At 38.9% G+C, this 25,419-nt stretch overlaps 1 protein-coding gene and 1 pseudogene across 7 annotated transcripts in view; one reads left to right on the top strand and one right to left on the bottom strand.

Annotated features, from left to right (window-relative positions):
* LOC102989467 (Krueppel-like factor 4) overlaps nt 1-3,548 on the top strand; it is a 115,234-nt pseudogene extending 111,686 nt beyond the window's left edge.
* Nucleotides 1-25,184, bottom strand: part of TCF12 (transcription factor 12) — a 399,044-nt gene extending 373,860 nt beyond the window's left edge. For 2 of the 7 annotated variants that reach the window (XM_028496361.2, XM_055087983.1), the window contains exons 1-3: nt 24,929-25,180; nt 23,833-23,929; nt 22,836-22,908 (exon numbers count right to left, since the gene is read on the bottom strand). In XM_028496361.2, coding sequence (XP_028352162.1) covers nt 22,836-22,908; nt 23,833-23,907 — 148 coding nt within the window. In that variant the 5' untranslated portion in view covers nt 23,908-23,929; nt 24,929-25,180. Of the gene's footprint in view, nt 1-22,835; nt 22,909-23,832; nt 23,930-24,928 lie in introns of all 7 variants that reach the window. The other 5 variants (XM_055087985.1, XM_028496359.2, XM_055087984.1 and 2 more) reach the window with 5 other exon arrangements.
* Between the last annotated feature and the right edge of the window lie 235 nt (nt 25,185-25,419).

Here is a 25,419-nt window from a genome sequence, read left to right as displayed (position 1 = left end):
GGAGCCGCTAGGCCCATGAGCCATGGCTGCTGAGCCTGTGCGTCTGGAGCCTGTGCTCCGCAACGGGAGAGGCCACAACAGTGAGAGGCCCGCATACTGCAAAAAAAGAAGCCTGCCTCCACTCTCTCTGTTACACATTTTCTACTAGCCACATTTACCTTCCTAAGAAGAAAAGGGGACTTCTGATTTCAACCATGACACAGTAACTGTGACTGAATTTAACCTGTCACTGCAAACAATCAGAAAATTGGAAAATATATGCTAAATGTCTGCTTCCAGATGCTGGAAAAAAAACCATGTAAGACTACGATCCCTGAGAAAAGGAAAACAAACTACATGAATTCTACCATCATCCTGGTTTCCTGCCTAAAGTCAATTTGCAGATCATTGTGCAGGGAGGGGATCTCAAGTAGAGTAGAGTGCTATCAATGAGTTGAAGGGATAAAGATTAGAGTTCAAGGAAGCAAAGGCAGCTGGAATTTGTGGGGCAGAGATCCAGATGAGGAAGCTATATAGAAAAAGAGCTCCAGAAATCTTCATGGGGTCCCCTTGAGTATGCTACTAACAGGAAATCACACAATATGGCAAAACTCCACAAAGGAAGGCAAAAATAAGCAGGGAATTTTAAGTTCAACAACTCCCAGAGCTCAAATGGGACTGGGAGATGTCTTAAAAGTTGGAAGCAGTGAGAGTGGAACATAAACATTGAAAACTCAAGGAATTCAATAAATATCTCAGAAGGGTTATGACTTAGTAACAAGGAAAACTATTCTTGGCATAAAAATTACACTATACCCACTCTAACAAAGCTTAAAAGCGACACATGACTGAGTTCACCTCTAGTAACTCAATCTCCTGACATAACAAAGTCCTGTATTATTTAAAAGAAGACAAAAGGGACTTCTCTGGTGGAGCAGGGGTTGGGACTTGGCCTGCCAATGCAGGGGACATGAGTTCGATCCCTGGTCCAGGAAGATCCCACATGCCATGGAGCAACTAAGTCCGTGGGCCACAATTACTGAGCCTGCGCTCTAGAGCCCGCGCGCCACAACTACTGAGCCCACATGCCGCAACTACTGAAGTCCATGCGCCTAGAGCCCGTGCTCCACAACAAGAGAAACCACCGCAATGAGAAGCCTGTGTGCTGCAACAAAGAGTAGCCTCCGCCTGCCACAACTAGAGAAAGCCCGCAGGCAGCAACGAAGACTCAACGCAGCCAATCAATCAATCAAATCAATCAATAAAAAGACAACAAAATCCACTCAATAGTGTAAGATTCAAAATGTTCAGAATTTAATCAAAATTTACCAGACATGTGCAGATGCAAAAAAAAAAAAGTGACCCATAACCAGAAGAAAAATCTGTCAATACAAATAAGCCTAGAATACAAAGATATTAGCAAACAAAGACGTGAAAACAGCTATTACAAATTATTCACTGATTTAAAGAAAACCAGGAACATTCTGAAGAAAGAGATGCAAGACCAAAAAAAACAGATTTCTAGAAATAAAATACAGTATCTGAAATGAAAAATTTACTGGATAGGATGAATAAATTAGACACTGCAAAAGAAAAGATCCTTAGCGTGACGACATAATATTAGAAACTATTAAAACTGAACTGTAGGGCTTCCCTGGTGGCACAGTAGTTGAGAGTCCGCCTCCGATGCAGGGGACACGGGTTCGTGCCCCGGTCCGGGAAGATCCCACATGCCGCGGAGCGGCTAGGCCTGTGAGCCATGGCCGCTGAGCCTGCACGTCCAGAGCCTGTGCTCCGCAACAGGAGAGGCCACAACAGTGAGAGGCCCACACACCGCAAAAAAAAAAAAAAAAAAAACCTGAACTGTAAAGAGAAAGAAGGCTGAAAAAAAAATAATAAGACCTCCGTAACCTGTGGAGTAACATCAAGAGAACCAACATAGTTGTAATTGGAGTCTGTGAGGGAAAAACATTTGAAGATACAATGACTAAAGTGTTTCAACTGTAAACATACATATCAAACAAACACACACATACATACAGGCATAGAAATCTTAAAACCAAATTACTGAAAACAGGAACTTTTAAAAGCAGCCAAAGGGAAAAAACCATTATGTAGAAAAGAACAAAGAAGAATTATTGCAGACTTATGAAAAACAATGAAAGCCAAAAAAAAAAAAAACCACACACAGTAGAGAGACATGTTTAAACTGTCAAAAGAAAAAAGTCAACATAATTCTATATCCAGCAAAAGTACCCTTCCAAAATAAAGGCAAAATAAAAAATTTTTAGGGCAGCAAAAAATAAAGAGAATTCACTGTCTGCATTCTATACCATAAGAAATTTTTAAAATGCTTCAGGCAGAAGAAAAATGAGACAAAATAGAAAACCCGATATACACAAAGGAATGAAGAATGATGTAAATGGAAAATATATGGATAAATACAAACTCTCTCATAGACTAATTAAGGAAAAAGAGAAAAGACACAATTACCAATATTGAGAGGGAAAGGTGAAACATGACTACATATCCAATGCAATAAAAGGATAATAGAATATTATGAATAGTGTTAGACCGGGAGCGACCCAGGCGTGGTGCCGGGCAACACGAGTGGTGGCCTCCTCTATGGCCAGGAGTCTGCACCCCCTCCAACAGCTCCCTTCAACCTGGTGGACATCAATGACGTGAGCCCCTCCGGCAGCTTCGTGACCTAGCTTCTGTGTCCCGAACTGGATCCAGGGTACATTCCACTGCAGCAGCCACAGCCTCCAGGTGGCGGGCTGACGGGCAAGTTTGTGTTGAAGGTGTCGCTGAGTGTCCCTGGCAGCGAGTACGACAGCCCGTCGGTCATCAGCGTTAGCAAAGGCAGCCTGGACGGCAGCCACCCGGTGGTGGTGGTGCCCTACAGCAGCGGGCTGGTGCGCATATGTCCCAAGATCAAGCAGGAGGCTGTCTCCCTGTGCACCGTTGGTCAGCCCCTTGATGCCCACTTGGGCACTGGACCCCCTCTCAGCAATGGCCACCAGCTGCCTGCACATGACTTTCCCCTAGGGCGGCAGCTCCCCAGCAGGACCACCCCGACCCTGGGTGCCGAGGAACTGCTGAGCAGCAGGGACTGCCATCCTGCCCTGCCGCTACCCCCAGGCTTCCATCCCCACCCCAGGCCCAACTACCCTCCCTTCCTGCCCGACGAGATGCAGCTGCAGGTCCCACCGCTCCATTACCAAGAGCTCATGTCACCCAGTTCCTGCAGGCCAGAGGAGCCCCAGCCAAAGAAGGGGAGAAGGTCGTGGCCCCGGAAAAGGATGGCCACTCACACCTGTGATTACGCAGGCTGCAGCAAAACCTACCCGAAGAGTTCTCAGCTCAAGGCACACCTGCGAACCCACACAGGTGAGAAACCTTGCCGCTGTGACTGGGATGGCTGTGGGTGGAAATCTGCCCGCTCAGATGAACTGACCGGGCACTACAGCCAACACACAGGGTACCACCCCTTCCAGTGCCAGAAGTGCGACCAGGCATTTTCGAGGTCGGACCACCTCGGCTAACACATGAAGATGCACTTTTAAATCCCAAAACAGTGGATATGACCCACACTGCCAGGCGAGAATTCAGTATTTTTTGCCTTTCACACTGTCTTCCCAGTGAGGGGAGGAACCCAGCTTGAAAGCACTACAACCATGGTCAAGTTTCCAGCAAGTCAACTTGTGAATGGATAATCTGGAGACATGAGGAAACCAAACGACAAAGAACAGATGGGGTCTATGACTAGATCTTCTATCATTCCAATTCTAAATCCAACTTGAATATATATTCCTGGACTTAGAAAACGCCAAGGGGGTGACTGGATGTTGTGGATATCAGGGTATAAATTAGATCCCTGAGTTGAAGGGAGAGAAGACCAGAATCCCTTGAATTGTTTCGATGCAATATAAGCATAAAGATCGCCTTGTATTCTCTTTGCCTTCTAAAAGCCATTACTACGATCCTAGAAGAGGAGGAAGAAATTCAGGTACAGAAAATGTGTTTTAATAGCCTAAACGATGGTGCCTGGTGAGTCTTGGTTCTAAAGGTACCAAATGAGGCCAAAGTTCTCAAACTGCTGCATACTTTGACAAGGAAAATCTATTTCTGTCTTCCAGTCTACATTTATGACCTAAGTCAGGTAAATACACCTGGTTTACTTTAACGTTTTTATGCACACAGTCTGTCATGCACTGTGGTTTCAGATGTGACGGTTTATTCCAAAGTATGCCTTAAGCAGAACAAATGATTTTTTTCTATATAGTTCCTTGCCATAATAAATATGTAATATAAATTTAAGCAAACTTCTATTTTGCATTATTTGTAAACTACAAAGTAAAAAAACATTTTGTGGAATTTGTATTTTGTATACTCAAGGTAAGAATTAAGCTTTAAATAAACCTATAATATTTTATCTGAAAAAAATAAAGTGTTAGACCAATAAATTCAATAACAAATGAAATGGACAAATTCCTTGAAAGACACACATTACAAAACTTGATTCAAGAAGAAACAGAAAACCTGAATGGCCTTAAATCAACTAAAGAAATTAATTACAATTTAAAACCTTCTTATATAGAAAACACTAGGCCTAGAAGGTCTCACTGGTGAATTGTTATATATCTATAAGGAAGATAACACCACTTCTACACACTCTCAGAAAATAGAAGAGGAGCAAGGGAACACTTCCTAATTCATTAGATGAGCCCAGCGTGACTCTGATGACGAAACAAAAGACACATACCCAAAAAAAAGAAAAGAATCTACAGCTCAATATTCATCATGAATACAGATATAAAAATCCTTAACAAAATTTTAACAAATTAAATTCAGTAATATGAAAATGATACATTATGACTAGGTAGAATTTATTCCAGAAACACAAACTTGATTTAGCATTTAAAAATCAATTAGTGTTATTTATTACATGAACAGAACAAAGGAGGAAATCCATCTGATGATCTCAATGGATTCAAAGAAAGCATTTAATAAAACTTCAACTCACTCATGATTTTAAAAAAAATCACTCAGCAAACTGGTATTAGAAGGGTATTTCCTCAGGATCCAGGAATAGGCATTTGTTAAAAGCTCCCCAGGTGATGCTAATACATTGTTGAGTTTAGAATCAAGGAAGAGCCAATCCCTCCAACAAACACTTTTTTGCGGTACGCGGGCCTCTCACCGCTGTGGCCTCTCCCGTTGCGGAGCACAGGCTCCGGACGCGGAGGCTCAGCAGCCATGGCTCACGGGCCCAGCCGCTCCGCGGCATGTGGGATCTTCCCGGACCGGGGCACGAACCCGTGTCCCGTGCATCAGCAGGCGGACTCTCAACTACTGCGCCACCAGGGAAGCCCAACACATTTTAACAATGATGACTTCACCAAATTTTGATATTAAATAACTGTGGTATTTGATAACAGAATATTACACAACTGTCCATCAGACTAGTTTTTCTTTAAATAATCTGAATAACTAGCTAATGCTGCATAATTGTATGGATCACCTTTGAAATCTGATTCCACCACTTAATAGCTGTTACTCAACCACCTAAGCCTGTTTCCTCATCTGCAAAAAAGGGAATAAAACTAAATCTGCCTCAAAGAGTTATTATAAAGATTATGTTAAATAATTCATGTAAAAGTGTGCCCTGTGCACAAGGCCTATACATAAAGAACTAATACCTTACTGAATGTTTCTATTTCAATAAAACTAATTTAAGTGCTTGTTTTCTAAAGGGTTTTTAGCTTCGTTAAGTCATATATATTGTACAATTATGTCACTTTCTGTAACAGGTCAAATCATTACACTTATTTTAGGAAATAAAAATATCCTAGTAAAATAAATACGGGCTCAAGAATGCCCTTTATATAGTGATCCCCTACTCACCCTCTCTTGTTAAGTGAAAAGGTTAAGTTGCAAAACTGTTGTTCCCTATTGTGTAAAAAACAAGAGCTATGTATCGCTTGCATATGCATGAAAAACTCTGAGAAGAAACTGAACAGAGTAAATCTCTGCCAAGGGAGTGGAAATAGGGAACAGGAAGTAATGACAAGAAGAACTTGTTTTTCACCATATAGCTTTCTATGCTATTCAGATTTTTTTTAGCTTTGGCTTGTATTTTTATAATTTTTCAAAAATAGTTAATAGTAGAAAACATTTTCAGCACTTACATACAGGCTTTCAAAATTAATTTAAAATTTAACACTTTCCCCTCCAGTGTCACCTAGGTTAGTGAAAACCACTACAAATAGATAAAAATACACTTCCTCTGGAAACAACACTTGCATATCAGAACAGACAACTTCATTCAAAAGCCAACAAGCCTTTAAAAGAAGAAATTAGAGGGGAGTATAAAATTAACCGCTTCTTTTTACAATCTCTAAAGACCCACTTTGGATTTTGCCTGAACCCTTTTACACCGTTTATTTACATCTAAACCAGCTGAGCCATACCAAAATATTCCTATGTTATTGGTCCAATATCACAGCAAATTGTTCATCTTACATCAGAACACTAAACAAATGCTTTCCTAGAGCTTCCCAAGACGATTTTTATATCGAAATACACTGCTTATGATACATTCTTCTAAACCAACATAACGGTTGAAAACTCCAAGCTAGTATAGGAATATTGGATACCAAAAAAATATTTTCCTACCGCAACCTAGTCTGAGGATTATTTGCAATACAAAAAGTTCTAAAAATTAGGTACTCTTTAAACATCAATGAGATAGTCAATCAAAACAGTTAGATTATTATTAAATGTTAACAAAAGCTCCTTTTTTTCTGAACTTTCTTGCTATTCAGTGAACATCTTCACCAAAACGTGTCATTTATATTTTTGAAATGTGTTTACAAACACAGCTTTGTTTCAGAAAATTCAAAAATACAAAGCCTCCATTCAAATCATAAAAATACCAATTACCTCATCTTTGACTCACTGAATAAACGCAAACCTGCTCCTTTCACAGGGGTCAAACGGGCACTTTCAGAGAGCTAAATATCAATCTTAGGCAGTAAAGGTGGCATCTCAGAAATCTGCAGGTTTCCAAGCAATTAAAGTTTCTGTTTGAAATAAACACTCTGTTAAACTACACAAGGCAATATATTCTATACATTTCCGGGGGTAAGCTATGTAAGAACTGAGAGTCTAGCAGCCACTATCTCAGATAAAGTGGTCTTAAGTCGGTGAGAAGCTTACAATGGACAATGTTTGTTCTGAGGTAGATTACTGAGATAAGAATTTTTATCATCTTTATCACAAAGGTCACATCTCCAAATTGATATACCCCTAGATCTCTTCTAACAAAACTCCTTAACTTTCAATTAATGTTTCCCTCAAAACAAAATTTTTCCAAATTCCACATACAAGGGTCAACTCAATTCCTGGCTTAAGAAAAAGAAAAGATAAAAAATACAATTTCCAAAGACTTCATGTTGAGATTTGCAACCCAATTTCAAAATACAAAGACAACGTATTTTCTACAGTCAACAAAAGCAGCTGTTGGCCCAAAAATCTGAGGATGATTTTAGAAGCATTAAATAAAAGATGATGGTTCACCCTTCCACCAGAAATTAAGCAGGTGAATAGACTCAGTTCCATTAAATAAGATTATCTTTTTCTGCTCTTATAGATGTTTCCCCACATCTATTATAATGCTAGACCATATAACCTCTCTTCTTCTGTGGTTCAACCCAACTGGCAAAAATCTAGGTTACTGTAAGAAAAGTATCACTTCCAAGGTTTTGGCCATCTAGTGGTTTCCAAACTGTGGTAAAATGGTTCCTACAGCCCTCATACAACAGAGCTCCTCTACCTAATCAAGGCCAGTATCAGACAAGTCATCCTCCCCACAATATGACGTTACTAAAGAACAAAAATGGCACACACCCTGTGAAAAGAAAACACTATGGAAGAGTTTGCTCTTCAGAGCTAGGGCTAGCTGTGGTTCAGGAGAGGCAGCTGTATTCACATACAACCTCAGTGGCTTTACCTCTTGGCCACCTCCTGCTCATCCTTGGTGTTTAAATGTGGGGTCTTGGATGCGCTAAGATCTTTTCAGAAGAAGTACAAGAACAGGTGGAACATGCTAATAAATGAACACTACAGGTCTCCAGACAGCTAATACACAAAAGTTCAGTGCTTCCTTAAAACTTCACCATGCAGATGATATTAGGAAATAAAAATGCAATTTAGGATATTTAATCTAAGAAATTTAATTTAGGGAATTTAATCTCTCTTTCCAGCAATCTGTCACACATCCCCAAACCTAAATATCGTCATTCACCAGGGGTTTGACCTTAAAGTAGGGTACTTTGCAAAAATACAAGTGTAAAACACTATCTTTGCTTTCAGAAAACATACAATCTAAGATATATATATAAATATTCATATCTATATCTATATATATTTTAAATGAGAGTATTCTAAAACAGAAATCCTTTGTTCAATATTCACAAGAAGCAGGCTTCAGTCTTCTTTTAAACTTTACAGCGTTAACCCATTAGCTGTCCAGCTACAATAACTGGCTGGACTCAAAATCTCCTGGCCATAACTGCCTTATTGGCTTTAGCTTTGCCTTCAGGAGCAAACAAGAACAAGTACTTTCCCTTACCTGAGAGTTCTTTAAATATGTGGAAGCCATATTTTTACAAAATTATGACCTGAAATGGCTGGAAAAGATTTCATAAAGGAAAGGGGGCTCAAATGGCACAAAAATGGCAAGTAAATATTCCAGTTTGTAAGAAAAGAATAACTACAGGCAGGATGTCAGGTAAAGAACAGTGCGACTGAACCATACAATTCAGACTGGGGGGTAGTGAGTATAAAACTGGCTAAAGTAAGTTCCTATCAGATTATTAAAGAATTAAATGCCAAGGTGGGACTTCTGTTTGTTTCGATAGCCAATAGGGAACACATGTAGACTCTGAGACAAACCACAGGAGAAAGACGTTTTAAAGATATGAGGATTGTGTTTTGTACTAAACATTTGGGTCCCCCCAAAATTCATCTACTGAAGCCAATATTTGGAGATGAGGCCTTTGATAGGTAATTAGGGTTAAATGAGGTCGTGAGGCTGGGGCCCCTGTGATGGCGTTAGTGCCCTTATAAGAAAGGACACCAGAGTTCTCTCTCCCTTATCCCCTCTCACTCACACACTGAGAAAAGGCTATGTGAGAACACAGCAAAAAGGGAGCCCATAAGCCAGGAAGAGTTAACATCAGAACCTGACAATGCTGGTACCCTGATCTTAGACTTCCAGCCTCCAGAACTGTTGGAAAATAAACTGCTGTTGTTTAAGCCACCCAGTCTGTGGTATTTTGTTATGGCAGCCTGTGCAGACTAAGACAGATTGGAAAAGAGAGCAAATGGCAGCAAGGAGGCCAAGTAAGAAGACTACTACAATGTCCAGTGGTGAAGTAACAGATTACAGCAGTAGCAGCAAGAATGCAGAAGCCATCAATTACCTATGAAAGAAAAATAAGCTACTTCACCTGGCCCCAGGATTCTTAGAAATTATATTCAGGAACCCTAGTTATCCATTTCCAAGGTCCTTTGTTTTTCTGTTTCACCTACCATCTACTCTCATGTCACTGCAATCTAATAACGATCTTTCAAGAGGGCATTAGGAATTATTACAATCAGAAGGCCCCAGAACTTTCTTGACTCTTGTCAAGTGACTGTCAAATCATCCTATAATCCTAAACCCAGTCATTGTCTTATCCTAAAGAACAATCAGCAAATACCTCCAACGGAGCCTACCAGTCCACAGGCCTCCATCAAAACCACCCCAATAGCAGTACTGGCTCTGGGTTCCATGAAGTTTGAATTTGCTGATTTCCTTCTTTAAAACAAAGAGAAAAGTTCTAAACAATACAATCCCATAAACACATACATACATGGAGTCAGTAAAAACCTCAATATTTCCCAATAAAAGGTGACCTAGGTGTTTTATATACCCAGACAAGCACACTAATTGGAAAGGGGCAGCACTGGGACCTGGGAAAGCCCTCATCTTCCCTAATCACAAAGAACCTGGAAACAGTAGCACCAGCACACAGCCCCAGCCCTGATACCTTGTCATTTATGGATAAAACTAAGTAAACCCTTCCTGCTTCCAGCAGAGGCATACAGCAGATGAGACTTCCACTTGCATTTCCCAACCTCATCCTTACACCCTCTCATCCTCACTCAGGAGTATACCAAGGCCACCACATCCAGTACTTTAAAATCTTCAAAAGGTTAACTCTTACTGACACTAAAGTTTTGTTCAGATTACTGCTCATCAAACAAAGCAAAAACTTTCCTAAGAACTATTCAACTGTCACCCTACTTAAGCCTGTGGTTAACCTTGTTACTACAACAGATCCTCAACAAGCATTTAAAGCTAAGCTGAGGGGACTTCCCTGGTGGTCCAGCGGTTAAGAATCCACCTTCCAATTCAGGGGACTCGGGTTCAATCCCTGGTCGGGGAACTAATATCCCACATGCCGCGGGGCAACTAAGCCTGCGTGCCGCAACTACTAAGCCTGCACTCTAGAGCCTGTGTGCCACAACTAGAGAGAAGTCTGTGAGCCACAACGAAGAGCCCACCCATCACAACGAAAGATCCCCCGTGCCGCCACTAAGACCCGATGCAGCCAAATAAATAAATATTTTTAAAATAAATAAAAATAAATAAAAAATACAACTAAGCTGAGAATATAGGACTCAAAGGTACTAATTTGGGGGCTCTATGGCTTGAGATATAATTAACAGAGTTTACTTTATTGCTTTAACTTCCCTCATCTAACCAAAAAGAGAAAGAACTCATCTGAAGAATTCTGAGATTTTGAGGGTTACCAACTATACGGGGTTCCTTAAGCTATCGTCCCTCTCAATCACCTGATTTAATCTTCAATAATTGACTGTTGGAAATGTATGAGTTTTGCATGAATAGTCACTCGTTCCACAACTTCTGAACTTGGAATCCCTTCAAGAGTTGCTATGCCACCTAACGTAAGACAACTAATATTCATACAGAATCACAAACCTCCACATTTTAGAAATAATTTCCTTAAAAATTATTTAATTTGATGACTATCACAACCCCTTAGGCAGTATTTTTATTCTCATTTTAGACATGAGATAAACAGACTCAGAGAAGTTAACATAATGCCGTAGGATCACAAATCTGGTAAATGATAAAGCCAACAATGAACCAAAACTTTGTGACTCCAAACCCCTCCTCTTTTCAGCATACCACAATATGTCTCTCTCTGCTCTCCACCACCTAAAGTAAACAAACCATTCTATACAGACCAATAAAAAAACAACAGCGCATTAGTGTGTTCTCTCAAATGCCTACTGATGCTCTTCAACAAAATGAAAGCCCAGTCTACTTTAAATAAATAATAATACAAAATGGACTAATCAGCACCCTCTCAAACAAATCTTTTCATTTTACTGCACTGAAAAGTCTGTTGCCAAAATTAAATTTTAACAACTTCCATTAAAACCTCTTCTATATGTTTAATAACACTTTTAAACTACCCTTGGAATAACTATTTTCCATCTGCTTTTTACTTGCCTTTGTAATAAACAAACACTAAATCTTTGAAAAGGGGAAAGTGAAAATAATGAATTTTCCACACTATGAAACAACCATTCTTTTCTATGGCCTCAACTAAATAATAGTGTGAATATTCCAATATCTTACAACTATCAAATTTCATCTTCCTCCCAAGGCACAAAGTCTGATGACAGCTAAACATTAAAGAAGACCACACACAAAAAGAATTATACTCTCCTAAAGACATTTCGGACTGTAGTTGTCTACCTCTAATATCTTGTAATACCAACAAGAAAAGTTTTATTTTATGGAGGCTTTTGATTATTCTGTTTTCTTTTTTACAATAAATAAATCTTGAAGCACTTTCTTTTGGAGATTATCAGCATGGCACCATTTAAGCCTCCAGTTACAACAAAAAATTTTAAAGATTTCTGGAGATATTAAATTCCTCCTCATGACAAACCGTACTCTGGTGTAGATTGGTATCAGTGCAGGTGCAACTATGACTGATCAGTTTGCTACTTCTGAGGGGCAATAAGAAACCACAGGCAAATGTGTATCACTGTTGATTTCTCTATTTCCTCTGTAAAATGAACTATTACCAACTTCCTACAAGAATTATGAACTAAATAGTGAATAACTAAATATTTATGAAGTACATTTATCATTACTGATTTTTTTAAAATAATAAGACTCCTGCCATTCCCCCAGTCATTCACTGGGCAAAGTCCCACTGCTCTACAACTTGTTCAGCAAGGCTCAGAGTCTACCCACTCTGGCAATATTCTGAAGTTTGACAAGAGATGTTATATAAAGTATGAAGGCAAGACAGACCCTGGTTGTACGGCCTGTTCTGTGTTCCCACAGCAGGGAATCTCAAACCTCTACAAACTTTATGTGGATTTAATTATTCAATATTATATAATGATTCTTCGGACAGTAACACTGGTAATGCTACAGGGAACAGGTTTGCAAGGGAACCAGAAAAGTCAGTATAGCCAATTGATCTGCCTCTCAAAACAGATACACAAAGACTAGTTTATTACACACTCATTTCATTGCTACTTTCATAGTTATATTTAACAGTAATAGGACTGAGCCGATGACAGGCTCCTGAGGAAAATTTCATACACTCATTAGAATCACAATTTGTTTTTAATGAAGATACCTTTAATGGGTATACTGCAGGAATAAACGTCATGCTACTAACCTACGAAAACTTTTAACCAATATAAAAGTAGAGAATAAAATTACCAAAGACTGGTTTTGTTGTCTGTCCTCTATGAAACCAAATCTTAGCTCCTCCTTTTCTTCATGAATATGACTTGTAGGATTTTCTTCTGTTTGCTCTCACACAGTTAAATTTGGATAAGGGTCAAGGTTGAGGCTTTATCTTGGAGGTAATCACATGCTGCTGATTTTTTATATATGTATATATACATAATTATTTCTTATTTGGTCTTATATATGTATGTAAATATATCTGTTAGCATCCTGAAAATTTCCATGCAAAATGACGAGGGAAATATCACTACACTCCTTGGCCCAAAAGATGGAAAGCTTATACCTCCTCAAAATGAAAACTGACTTCCTAAAACAATGTATAGGGCAAACTTCTCAAACCACAAAGCTCAGTCCGAAAAGCTTATACTATATTCCAAGAAGAATTTCCTTTATATTAACAAGTCCACCACAATTTTTTTCTGTATTTAAAATAATTGTCTCTAGCCTAGACTTTTAGTCCAAAAGAGAAATTCTTATTTTGAGTTGAAAACAACAACAAGGGGGAGGGTGTGAGGGAGATTCACACACACACACCCCACACACACAGAAGGGGAGGTCTATAATACCTTTTTGGAAATCCATGGGGCTGGGTGGGTTTTAGAATTCCATTTTTCAGATTTTAGAAAAGAAATACAATATACATACCATACCATACAAATCACCCCCAGCACCTGGTAATCATACAGTAACTAGAAAAATAGGAAATGTCAATGGCCTCCCTTCGGATAAGATTGAATCTTGCCACTAAAATAGTTTATGCTGAATTTAAAGGAAAAAATTTGATTCAGACCTTTTCCAATTTCAAAATGGCAGATAAGTGATTGTGGACCTTTGGCAAGTAAAAAGGTGGTCTTGACATATAATAAATAAACTGTGCTATCACCTAAAATAAAAAGAACTAGCTGATGCTTAAATACTAGACACTTAAGATATTTAATAAAGTCTTAAAGTGGATCTAATTACTTGCCTAATTGGAAAAGCATAATCAATTTAAGCTGCCTGTAAGTTGCCACCAAGAGATTCAACATGCATCATCTTCCCCCTTTAACTTTATTCCAAATTGGGACCAACATTGAAAAACATTTTCCAAAACCTAAGTATGTCAAAGTCAGCTGGACACAGTAGGGTTTCCAAATAGCAAAAATCTAAGAGGACCTCCTAACTCAGGAGAGCTCAATGATTTTCATCCCTTGTTTATGAATGCCCATAAAACCTCAGATTCTCTAAACTAACTTGTGGTCAAATCATGCTTCTGCCGTAAGTTCAAAGTGAGCCTAGCATTTTTTCCTCTCCAGTAGCATAGTAAACCCTTTTTTTAATCCCAACAATCTCAAAACAACATACGCCTCAGAACAGAGAGGCTGGATGACTGTAATTCCCTCCAAGCAGGGATCCCCATGGTGTCCCACCACTAACTCACAACTCTTGCTGAGAGCAGCAGCACATACGCTCATTGATTAGAGTTGTGTGATCAGATTAAGTTCAACCTGTGCTCTCTACATTAACCACCAGTGAAGTGGTGGTAGAGTCATCATGAGTTGATCCTGCTCATTTTAAAGCCTCACAATGGCTCACTGGCAAAACCACCAGAAGAAAACAAGTGAACAACTTTTGAGGGAGGCTAATTCCAGAAAGACTTCCTTTGAGTAACTGGAATAATTTTTCAAATTCAGAGTATTCCCTCAGTTCAAATTCAGGCACTTTCATAACACCTAAAACAGATATGAGAAAATGACATCTTGGGCCAGCTTTCTTCATTTTTAATAACCAAAAATAAGGCATAGTAGTGGGGTTTTTTTTTTAAAAAAAAGGTAGTATTTTCTCTCCTGTGCCTTATCTCAAATTGTTTTTTTATTTTATTTTGAAGGTTTCATCCCTGAGTCACTGTCCAATGCAATAAAAATTAGTAACCAATCCCTAATCCGTTTTCATTTCTGTGTGATCTTTAAATGTGATCTTTAAGTCCCCAATCAGCTTATAGTAGCTTGGATGACTCACCATGGTCTTTATGAGAGCACATTTTTAACCTGGAACACATGAGAGCACATTTTAAACATGGAACAAAAAATCAAAGCTCTCCCTGTAAAAACATACAAGTCAGGGGTATGTGAAAAAATCACAGGATGAACTGTATAGAAAAAGAAAACAGAAGTTCAAATGACAGTTATATATATTACCAACAAATTTCTCTGTGCTTCAGCTTACGGAATAACAATTTGCTCCCTACCAAAACCACCCCCCTCCCCCAACGTAACATTCCCTTTTCACAGGTTTTTGTAGAAGCAAGAAAAGATCCAGGATAAAGACAGCCAAAGAAGATATACTCCAAGGCTGGTCTTCTCACTAAAGAAAGGATAGTATAGGACTGCATCCCACTCCACCCTGGCCTCTACCCCCAAAGATACAAAGGAAAACAGGAGGAAGGCAATGTCATAAGCTAAACTCAATGCATCTTCCTAGAACTTCAGTTTTACTTAATGATTAATTAAAACATATTTCTATTACAACAAATATGTTTGTGCTAGGAAGTAGAAAGTAAAATGCACATGAAGATTTTTAAGATAAGACTTCTCCTGCTCACTTACAATGTGTTGCTTCAGGCTACCAGGGGAGTTTATACTCCTTCCCTGCCATTAAGAAAAAGTGGAGAAGCTCTACCCTAGAGACTCATTCTCTCCAACCTGTCTCCCAGCTATTCTATCCTCTCAGGTCACATCATTTTTATTTTATTTATTTATTTAGACTACACTTCACTCTAGAAAGGAAAATTTTCAAGCAGCTAGAGAGCAATATAGAGAAAACACTACATCCAAGTGGCGATGCCTAAACATGAAAGAGGGTTTTCAAAAGGTGTACACATTTCTGTTTACCATTCTGCACTATACAATATGTAGTCCACAAAATGATAGTATTAAGAAAAAATGAGCTACAAAAAATAAAGGTAAGATTATTAGGTACCTAATGACCTTTCAAAACTATTCTTCAGCCTGATTTTGGCACTAGAAAGCAACTCTGACATGTTGCCCTCAGGGGGCATTTCCTCACCCTCCCCACTGCCATAAAACATCACATTTTATCTAAAGTAAAATGAGGTAATGCCTATAAATAGCTTAGCATAGCACCTAGCATATGATAATAGTTCAATAAACATTGGCTATAATACTGGTTATAATTATTACTATTAATAATAATATTACATTAGTATTACTTAAGAGGGTGCCATAGGCAGCTACAATTTTTGAATCTACAGTGTAGCAGGCAATATATAATCTTACTTGATCCTCATAAGGATTCTGAAGATAAGCCTTATCATCCACTCTTCATAAAGGAGAAAAGTATGCTCAGATCACTTAAATGACTTGCCTAGGGCCACCCAGCTAATAAGTTGCAAAGCACGGTTCCAATCCAGTCATCTGGCTCCTGAGCCCAATTCTTCCCACTGCACTATACTACCTCTCTTATAAAAAGTCAAGAATTCAAGGGCTCTCGCACTGATAGACTCCAACTAGATTCCACTCCATTTCAATAAGCACAGGTCAAAGAATGACAGGAATTCCCTCCAGTCAACAGACAACCAAATTACACACAAATACAAGTCTGCGCCAAATGTCATCAAACACTCCATCCATAAACTAATAAAAATTTGTATTTTTACATTAAATAATCAGCCAAAGTCACTAATTCTATACATCTAACTCCACCATTAACAACAATTCTTGACCTGATCATTTATCTCCGAGTTCATTTCCCTAAGGATATTCATTCACTCACTTAGTTTTAATTATAACTTGTAGGAACAAAAACCAAAATCTACATCTCCTATCGAAAGGAAATTGAAGTGTAGATAAAAATAAATGCATGGACAAAAAGGTATTCACTATCATATTTTTTATAACAAAAAGCAAATCAACAAACAAAATCTCTAAACGTCAAGCAGTAAGACAACTGATTTGATAAGTTATGCTATATTCATCCCATGTAATAATACCATACGATAATTTTAAATGGAGCTTATGAAGAACCTTTAAGAACATGAGAAAATGCTCATAACATCAAGTGAAATAAAAAAGCAGGACATGAAATGAAACCATCAGTAAGCTCTCAACTTTGCAAACATAGAACAGGAAAAAAAGACTAAAAGGAAATAAATCAAAATATAACAATTTTCTCTGTATAGTAAAATAATTAGTGTCTTTTTCCCCTTGTTGCTTTTTCTGTTCTCCAATTTTCTTTTCAATGATGATTATGTATTAATTTTATAGGCAGAAAAGAGCTTTTTTTTAACCAAAATTTTTAACTCATCTTGCAGCACTCTTCTCTCATAAATCCCCAAATTAGCCAAGAGTCCCAAGTCGTGTGAAATTTAAAATGCTCAAAACATACCAGCATCTTTATTTTTTTTTTTCCTCCAGCACTACTATCCTCCAATTATGCCAAAACTGCAAAAGTAATTTCTCTTACCTACAGAAATCCAATCCTTCAAATTCTGTCAATCCTTTTCTTCTGGTATTTTTCCTTCTTACTTCCTATTTTCCCTTCCTACTTCCTATACTAATACCAAGTCCAAACCTTCACCAGCTCATCCCTAGATCAGCACAATAGCCGCCTGAATAAGTAAAAGCTTTCCTTATTCTATTGCCTCACCACTAACAATTCACTCCACCACAGTTCACTCTGTGCCAGATACTGTTCCTGGAGCTTTACCTGTATTAACTCGGTTAACATTCATTAACGACTCTATGAGGATAGCTACTATTATTAGTCCTATTTTACAGATTAAGAACTAGAAGGACAGAGAGGTTAAGATACATACCCAAGGTCACCAGCTAATGGCAATAATTAGATTTGAACCCATGCAGTCTGGCTCCAGATAACAGTATATAAATATGAGCTACTCAAGGAGTGCAGGAGTGGTAATCAATAAAAATCAGTTTCTCTTTCCCTGAACTGTGTACATACAGGCCCTTGGAGTAAGCCTCCCATTTCCAGGTCTCTTTTCACGCTATTCCACAACTGGGAGGACAGTTCTTCTCTTCCCTAATTCATTTTTCATATCTCCTTTAAAAGTCAACTTTAAATTAAACATTTTTGAGTTTTCCTTAAGCCAGTTCTCTCACTCCTCAGCACATTCTTACTCTTATGGACTCAATTTAACCTATATTAATGTGCAGTTGTTGACATTTTTTATGTTATAGAAGTTTACCTCACATTTTTACATTTTATCTTCCTGTCTACATAATGAAATGCCTCCACTTTTTTTGGTCTATGTCCTTCTCCATTTGCCACCTTCCCAAAAGCTAGTAGAATAGCAACCTGCACAAAGTAAATACTAAATAAATATGTGGTTAACTGATAAATCTAAGATAAATATGGCTCAATCATTTAACAAAGCAGAAAGTCTTTTGAACTAATATATTTAAATGTTTGTCTTCTTTTCATTTTATTCCCTAAGCACAAAAGCATTAGATTTGTAATTTCAACATTCCCATCCAAAAAAACATATTCAAGCAATACCCAAAAGCAGTCCTATTAAATATTTTTTTAAAAAAGATATCCCACACACTGTCCAGAAACTCCTTTTTATTCCCCAGGAGACCTTTTCTAATAGTGTTATTTTACTCTCTTGTGGCAAGAGTTATCCAAGTCTTTGACAACACTAAGCAGGCAGTGACATTCCAGACATGAGTATCAACTGTTCAAGAACAAAAAAAGACTATTTGGCTTTAATAAGAGACTATCGTAAATAGGCCCATTAAATCTAAAATGTGAAAACAATTGTGTTTATATTTAAAGTTGAGTATCTTCATCTTTATCTTCCTATCCAAGAAAATGATTTTAAATGTTTAAATTGTTAACGAAAACAGATAGAAAAAATAATTAATTAAACGTATGGCTCACTGTATATAATAAACAAGTCTCTAAAATACTGTAACCTAATCAAACTGGTTTTCAAATCCATTATAAGCCGTGACTACTTAAAAGAGCACTATAGGAACTACTCCGAAAAGCACACAGTACTCATGGTTATAATCTTTTCTCTAATTTTTGTTTTCCAAGAATGTATTTTCATATACAGATTTTCTCTAAAAGACTCCTTTGCTACTTAACTTTTACATTAAATGAGCCACTTAACAGTAGACCATATTTATCCTAAAATATTATATTTTTCCTTATATGCCTGCTGACTCTGCAGTTACTCTAATTCATCACTACAGCTCGCCAGAAGCAAATGTCTAATATGGTTCAGTTACCCAAATAACAGTACTAAATTTGAGTGTATATTACTATACACTATAGTTAAAAAACGTCAACACTGACAGGTACACAATATGAAACACATCCTACTCATAATTTTACAATACTTTAAGTGAAAAAGCTAAATCTAGTTTCCCCTCTATTTAAAATTACCATTCCTACTTATATTACAGTTCGGTTAAAAAACACATTGGTAAAATTTTGGTGTTCTCTTTCTTGATATTTCAAAAAATGCTACAGCAATTTGAAAAGCTTACTCCATTTTAATTGAGTGAGTAGGTATTTACTAATCTTTCCCTTTTTTAAAAAAATTACTTGAGAAGTAGATAGAGTTATAATAGGGAAACACCAGGAATCCTTGTAATGATGAAACTGTTCCTGTATCTTGAGTATATCACTGTCAATAACCTAGTTGTGATATTGTACCACAGTTTTACAAGATGTTACCGTTGCAGGAAACATGTTAAAGTAAAAGTGGGATCTCTGTATTGTTTCTTACAACTGCATATGAATCTACCATTATCTCAAAACAAAAAGTTTAATTTAAAAAAAAATTGAAGAGTAATTTAATGAGAATTCATTTTTCTGGCCTCCCAGAAAATTTTTGAAAATTCAATATTTTCAAAAATCCCAAATGTGCATACGAAAATACCCCCAAATGAAAAACTGCATTCCTTTTAAAAATTAAGAGCTAGAAAATAGTTCTTATAATTCTTTCCAAAAATCTTGAGCAAGGAGAAATCTATAGTGTTACAAAAGTCTGATTTAAACAAGGAAAAGTAAAAGCTTTACTTGCTTGTTAAAATAACTCTCTAGTTAGAAATATAAGAGACAGACTCAATATATATAGACGGCTTACTAAACAAATTTATCCCACTCCCTTCCTTACATCTCTTGTTACTTGGATTCAAAAACTAACAAAGGAAATTTTTCAGATATCATGTAAACATTTAAACTACGAAAAATTAAATCCAATATCACAATTTAGTTCTCCATACTCAATCCCTGAAGCTGGAGGGGACAGTGGATTTAAAACACCAGAACTATTTCCAGTTTGTCAATCCTTTCAACAAGCTTTCCTCCTATACACTGTCCTACAAAAGTGCCTCACCTTTAACTCCTACAGAGAGAAACCCCTCTCTCAAGGTCACCATAAGAATACCTCACAGCTTCTATCATACCAAGCAGACAAATTCACAGTTGTATCATAATGCAAAGAAAATTAACACTCTTGATGAAAAAATATGACTATAAAAATTCCTCAAGACACATAAGTAACAGAAAATACACATTAGCCTTTTCCATTGAGACTACTGATGAAGTATCGGCTATCATACAAGTTATATATCACTTTAGGAATAAGATTTTAAAATAACATCACATACTATATAGCATATACACTGAAATTAAGTCATCCTCAAAAAGGACAATCAATAAAGAAAATTATACACACAACTGTAGTTTTCATGAGGCAAAAGGCTTGGGATTTTGCAAATGTTACTTCAAAAACAAGACAACTCTAATCTTTAAGTCACCTCTTCAGAAGGAAAGTCAGATCTTTAGCTCCTTATACACTGCAAATAATCAGGCATTAGGACATATTACATATCCTTTGACATGAGGTCAGAAGATTATTAAAGTGTCAATAAAATATACAAATAAAACAATATTGCCATACCAACCTCTTTTAGACATTTCCTTTAAGAAATGGCTATAGGACCATATCTACCAGTATACTTTCATATAAAATGACTGCTTTGCTATTTTCCCTTCCCCCCAAATCTAAATCCATTCACTGATTATTAGAGGTCACAGCTTTTTTTAATTACAATTTTTTCCTGAAATTTAAAACAAACCACGCAGGTAAATATTTAAGTTCAAATTTTCAATGGATAAAAAAACTAACAGTTTTAAAGCTAAAAATTTCCTGCTCTAAAGAATCAAATATCATGAACACATCTACAATGTAGAAAAATAATTTTTTTCTTTGTATAATACATGCTACAGAAAGAAGGACCCACAACTGCTCCAATGTCATGCTAGAGTTCACTGAACTTTTTTTTTAATTTTAGACTACATAAATCATACCTTAATTTTAAAAAGTAAAAAATATATATTTGCCCTTATTCTAAAAACAGAAAGTATTTCTAATAGCCAGTTTCTGAAGTTCATGTCCTTGATATCAATTAATGTCAGTTAAATATATTTTCTACAATTCAAGTCAGAGCTAACAGTCTGAAACAGCAATATCACTATTCATTTAATGAAATATACTAAGCATCTACTATATATTAGACAAAGAAAATTTGAAAGTTCCTGAGAATGTATCAGTTGCAAAAATTGACATGTACACTCAAAACAGTAGTAAAGAAAGAGAATATAGCCACCTTCTTCTATATTAACTAATAATTTTCTCTCCTCAACCCAAAAAAGCGATGATTTTCAAACCACTACCAATAAATGGATAGAGGTGGGAGAAGAGCTGGGGTTTGGCTGACATTTTATAATATCCTTTTGATTAAGGATAATATTAGTCTTTAGGATATTTAAAATTCAAAATGTTTTTATTTGAGATGTTAAACAACCTGCTACATTTTCCCCTTAAGTTGTAATTTCATCATTAAAAATGAATTTTAGTAAATTAAGGTAGTGTATGATTTTTAAATTGAAACTTGTTTTAATGTAAAGTGGTATAAAGGGTTAAATTGGTTATGAAATTGACCTTCTTTTCTGATGTTTTGCTCCCACAGTATCTTAAGAAGTCAACTATCACTTTACTAGGGGAAATAAAAAAGCACCGGTCAAAGAGGAATTACTGAGTTTCAGCCTAGAGATTTGACAGCTGGTTTTCTTATGCTGCTGTCTTGGCTTTTTTTTTTTTTTTTTTTTTACCTTTCCCAGCACTAAGGAATAAATCTAAGTTAAACAGAAAATGATAGCTTTTGTACACTAGAATGGACCTTGCTTCCGGAACGTTTATTTTTTTAAAATCATGAGTATAACTAAGTAAGAAAAACCAAAAATGCACACTTAAGAAATATGGGATAAATGTTAACAATGGAGCAGAGTAGTTATAAATATACAGAAAGTAAATATGAGGACGAAAGCACTAGTGTAGAACTAGGAATCTAATTTAACTTACTCTAAACATCCTAATGTAACATGAACGTAGGACAGAATTCAATCATCTGTGTTATTTGAAAGTACATCTAACTTTCTATTCATATATTTGTAACATTTCAAGTAACCGTGCACAAAATTGTTAATTTCCTGAAGACTTCCAAAAGGAATAGCCATCTTTTAAAATAAGTGTTACTAATTACTGCTTGACTCAATTCCACTTTTCATATGCATATTTTAAATAATATTATTTTACCAATTCTTTAGAATCCAAAATTTTAATAACATTAATGGGCTAAAATTCAGAAAAATTTTAAAATACAAATATTTAAATAAACAATAAAAAAAAAATACTACACATGGACCAAAGAGCATTTTCTTCTGGTACTTTTCTAAATACAGAGGCATGCTATAATCCCTTGCACTCAAACAAGATAATTTTCAATTTAAAAATTCAGAGAAAAGAGAACAATTTTTTAAATTCACATTGAAATTCTTCAAGAAATGTCAATGGATCCTTAAAGGAACAGCCCACATTTGGGGCTTGTTTGTTTTTGTTTATAGTTTTAACTAGACATCACAACACCAAAATATGAGTTTCTGATTTTAGACATGCTCTTACCTGATCCACTGAACTGACTGCTTCCCAGTGTCGTTGGTCTGGTTTTCCCGCTATTAACAGGTGGGGAAAACATCTGCAAAATAACCCAAACGCATCTGTTAGTTGTGAAATTCTTCTAGATTCCTTGCAAACAAAAGTCCACCAACAGTCATCAATTAGTTGCCGTATTTCAGAGGAAAGTTAAAATAAAATTGGATATATACATTCAGACCCAGAAAAGCAAATACACTTAGTGATATTATTTCCTCACACTATTTGGAAATACTGGCGTTTTCTGTTCTGAAAACCCAGTCATTTACATGAGAGATTCTAACATTATTAAGTTTAAGTGGTAAGTTTCTGTCAATGATCTTCGCTTTGTACCAGCAGTTAATAAAGGAATTCAACGCATTAGAAATAAGGGCAGTGGGCCAGCTGATATTTTTAAGTCACTTAATTATTTCCCATGTTCAGAAAATTTTAAATGTACATACACATATGTACTTCCTGTATATGCATATGTTCACACACATATACACATGTATAAGTACATATATATTTATATTAAAACGGTTCAACCCAAAAGGCTGGGAACCCTAGCCCTTCACTAGCTTTCCTGTAACTGACATCTTTCAAGTACCATAAACTATACCACATCTTGAAAAGGGAAATGGTTAGGAGTGTTGAAGAAAAAACAATTTTTTTTCATATGAAGTTCAAAATCCCTAATAATCATCAGGGTCAGAGGATGACTCAACCAAAGCTCAAGATTACATTGTTCTCCTTTTAACTGGCTAAATCAAATGACCCCTCTGGCATTAAAGTTTAAAATCTGCAAGTCTAGACATTACATCAAAGTTCAGGTGTCCAACTTGGGGGAGCTGGACTCCAGCCCTGAGAACTACTGCTCAAAGCAGATGGAGTTCACGCTGCTTAGTCTCCACGTCGCTCTCCCCCCTTTCTTTCTTTTTCTGTAAACCTCAGCAGAACCCCAAGATGCCGCAGAAAGCTCTCATACCGCACTGAAGTCCAGCAGATCGCTCAGCTCCTTGTCGGTCCCTATAGCAGCCATGCGCTGCTGCTGGGGATTCATCTTCGGCCACTTCTAGCAGGTCCTAAAGCAGAGGAAAGAGGCTCAGCGATAGACCAACAAGAGACCACCGAGGCCCAAAGTGTGTACGGGAATGGAGAGGGGCGTAGAGGAAGAGGAAAAACGCCGGGCTGACTTCCAATACCCTACTCGTTCCCCACCGCCGCGCGGGCAGGGGGCAGGAGAGCCCGGCGCCCGCGCCGGGTCCGTGAATCCACGCGTTTCTCGGCCCGGCCCGGGAGCTACGCGGCGGCTCCCGCAACTCGCCGCCTCTCCCGCAAGTTTCCGAGCCCGTCCCTGCCCCCTCCCCGGCGCCCCCTACCCCGCGCAGTCGCGGGGTGCCGGACGCGCGGGGCCCGGCCGGGGCGGGGGTCTCGAGGGGCGGGAATGAGGGGCGATTGGGCATCCAGCGAGCGGAGCAGCGGCGAGGGGAGTAGCGAAGTGACTCTCTGGCTCGGCAACAATAGAACTGACAAGTTGCAGGGGAACGCGCCGCTCGCAGGCCCGCGTCTGCGGCCGCCGCCGCCGCCGCCCGGATGTCCCCCGCGGGCCCCGGCGGTCGGAAAGCACACCCCCCCGCGCGCGTCCGAGGGGCGTTTTTAAAAAGAAAACAGAAACACCGACAACTAGCCCCGCTCTTGCCCGGCGTCCTCCTCCCACGGCTCGGCCTCCTCCCACTTTTGCTGCCCTGCCCGCGGCCGGCCGGCCCCGGACCTGCCTAACAATGAGCCTGGCTCGGCAGCCGAAGAACCCGCTCTCCCGCGCGCCCCGGAACCCCAGCCGAGAGCTGAGCGGGGCGCGCAGGCCGAGCGCGCCACCCGCGGGCCTGGCCGCCCGCGACTCTTCACCTCCGCCCCCACTCCGCTCCCCAAGTTGGAGGGGACCCCGAGTTCGCCTCTGTACAAAGGGGCGCGGAGTTGGGGCAGGGGCCGGGGACGCCTCCGCTCCGGCAGGGACGCGGCGGCGCTCCGCAGCCCCCAGCCCCAACACGGCGTCCCCCTCCCGCTTGCCGGCCCGCAATTACCTGCCGCCCCGTCTCCGCATCCAACCACCCCGATTAAAGTTCACTTTGGCCGGGAGAGCGGGCTCGGACTTCCCCTTGCACGGCCCGGCGGTTCGGCTCACTTTGCCCCGCGCGAGCTCTCGGATCCGGGCGGGGGAGGCGGCTCTCAGGCCTGGCCGCCCCTTCCTCCCGGGGCGGGCTGGCGGTCCCCCCAAATAGAACTTGTGGGTCTCCTCAGGCGGACATTTTTTTCGCTGAGGCGGCCTCAGCACCGCGCTCGGCTCAGCTCTGAATCCCTCCGCGCCGGGAAGAGCCCCGAGTTAACCCCTTCGTCCCCGGCCCGCTCCTGCCGCCTGCGCCGAGGAAGTGGGGCCAGCCGAGGGGGCGGGGAGGAGCCTGCGGGAACGGGGAGGGGCCGGCGCGCGGCTGGCGGACAAAGCCCGCTGTGGGGTGAGGCGGGCCGGAGTCGGAGCCGCCGGGGAGGGGCGGGAGGCACGCGCAGACACCCAGCG

Source organism: Physeter macrocephalus, chromosome 11, assembly GCF_002837175.3.
Source record: "Physeter macrocephalus isolate SW-GA chromosome 11, ASM283717v5, whole genome shotgun sequence".
Lineage (NCBI taxonomy): Eukaryota > Metazoa > Chordata > Mammalia > Artiodactyla > Physeteridae > Physeter > Physeter macrocephalus.
Note: the sequence above shows the minus strand (reverse complement) of the source record. Positions and strands in the feature narration are given on the sequence as shown.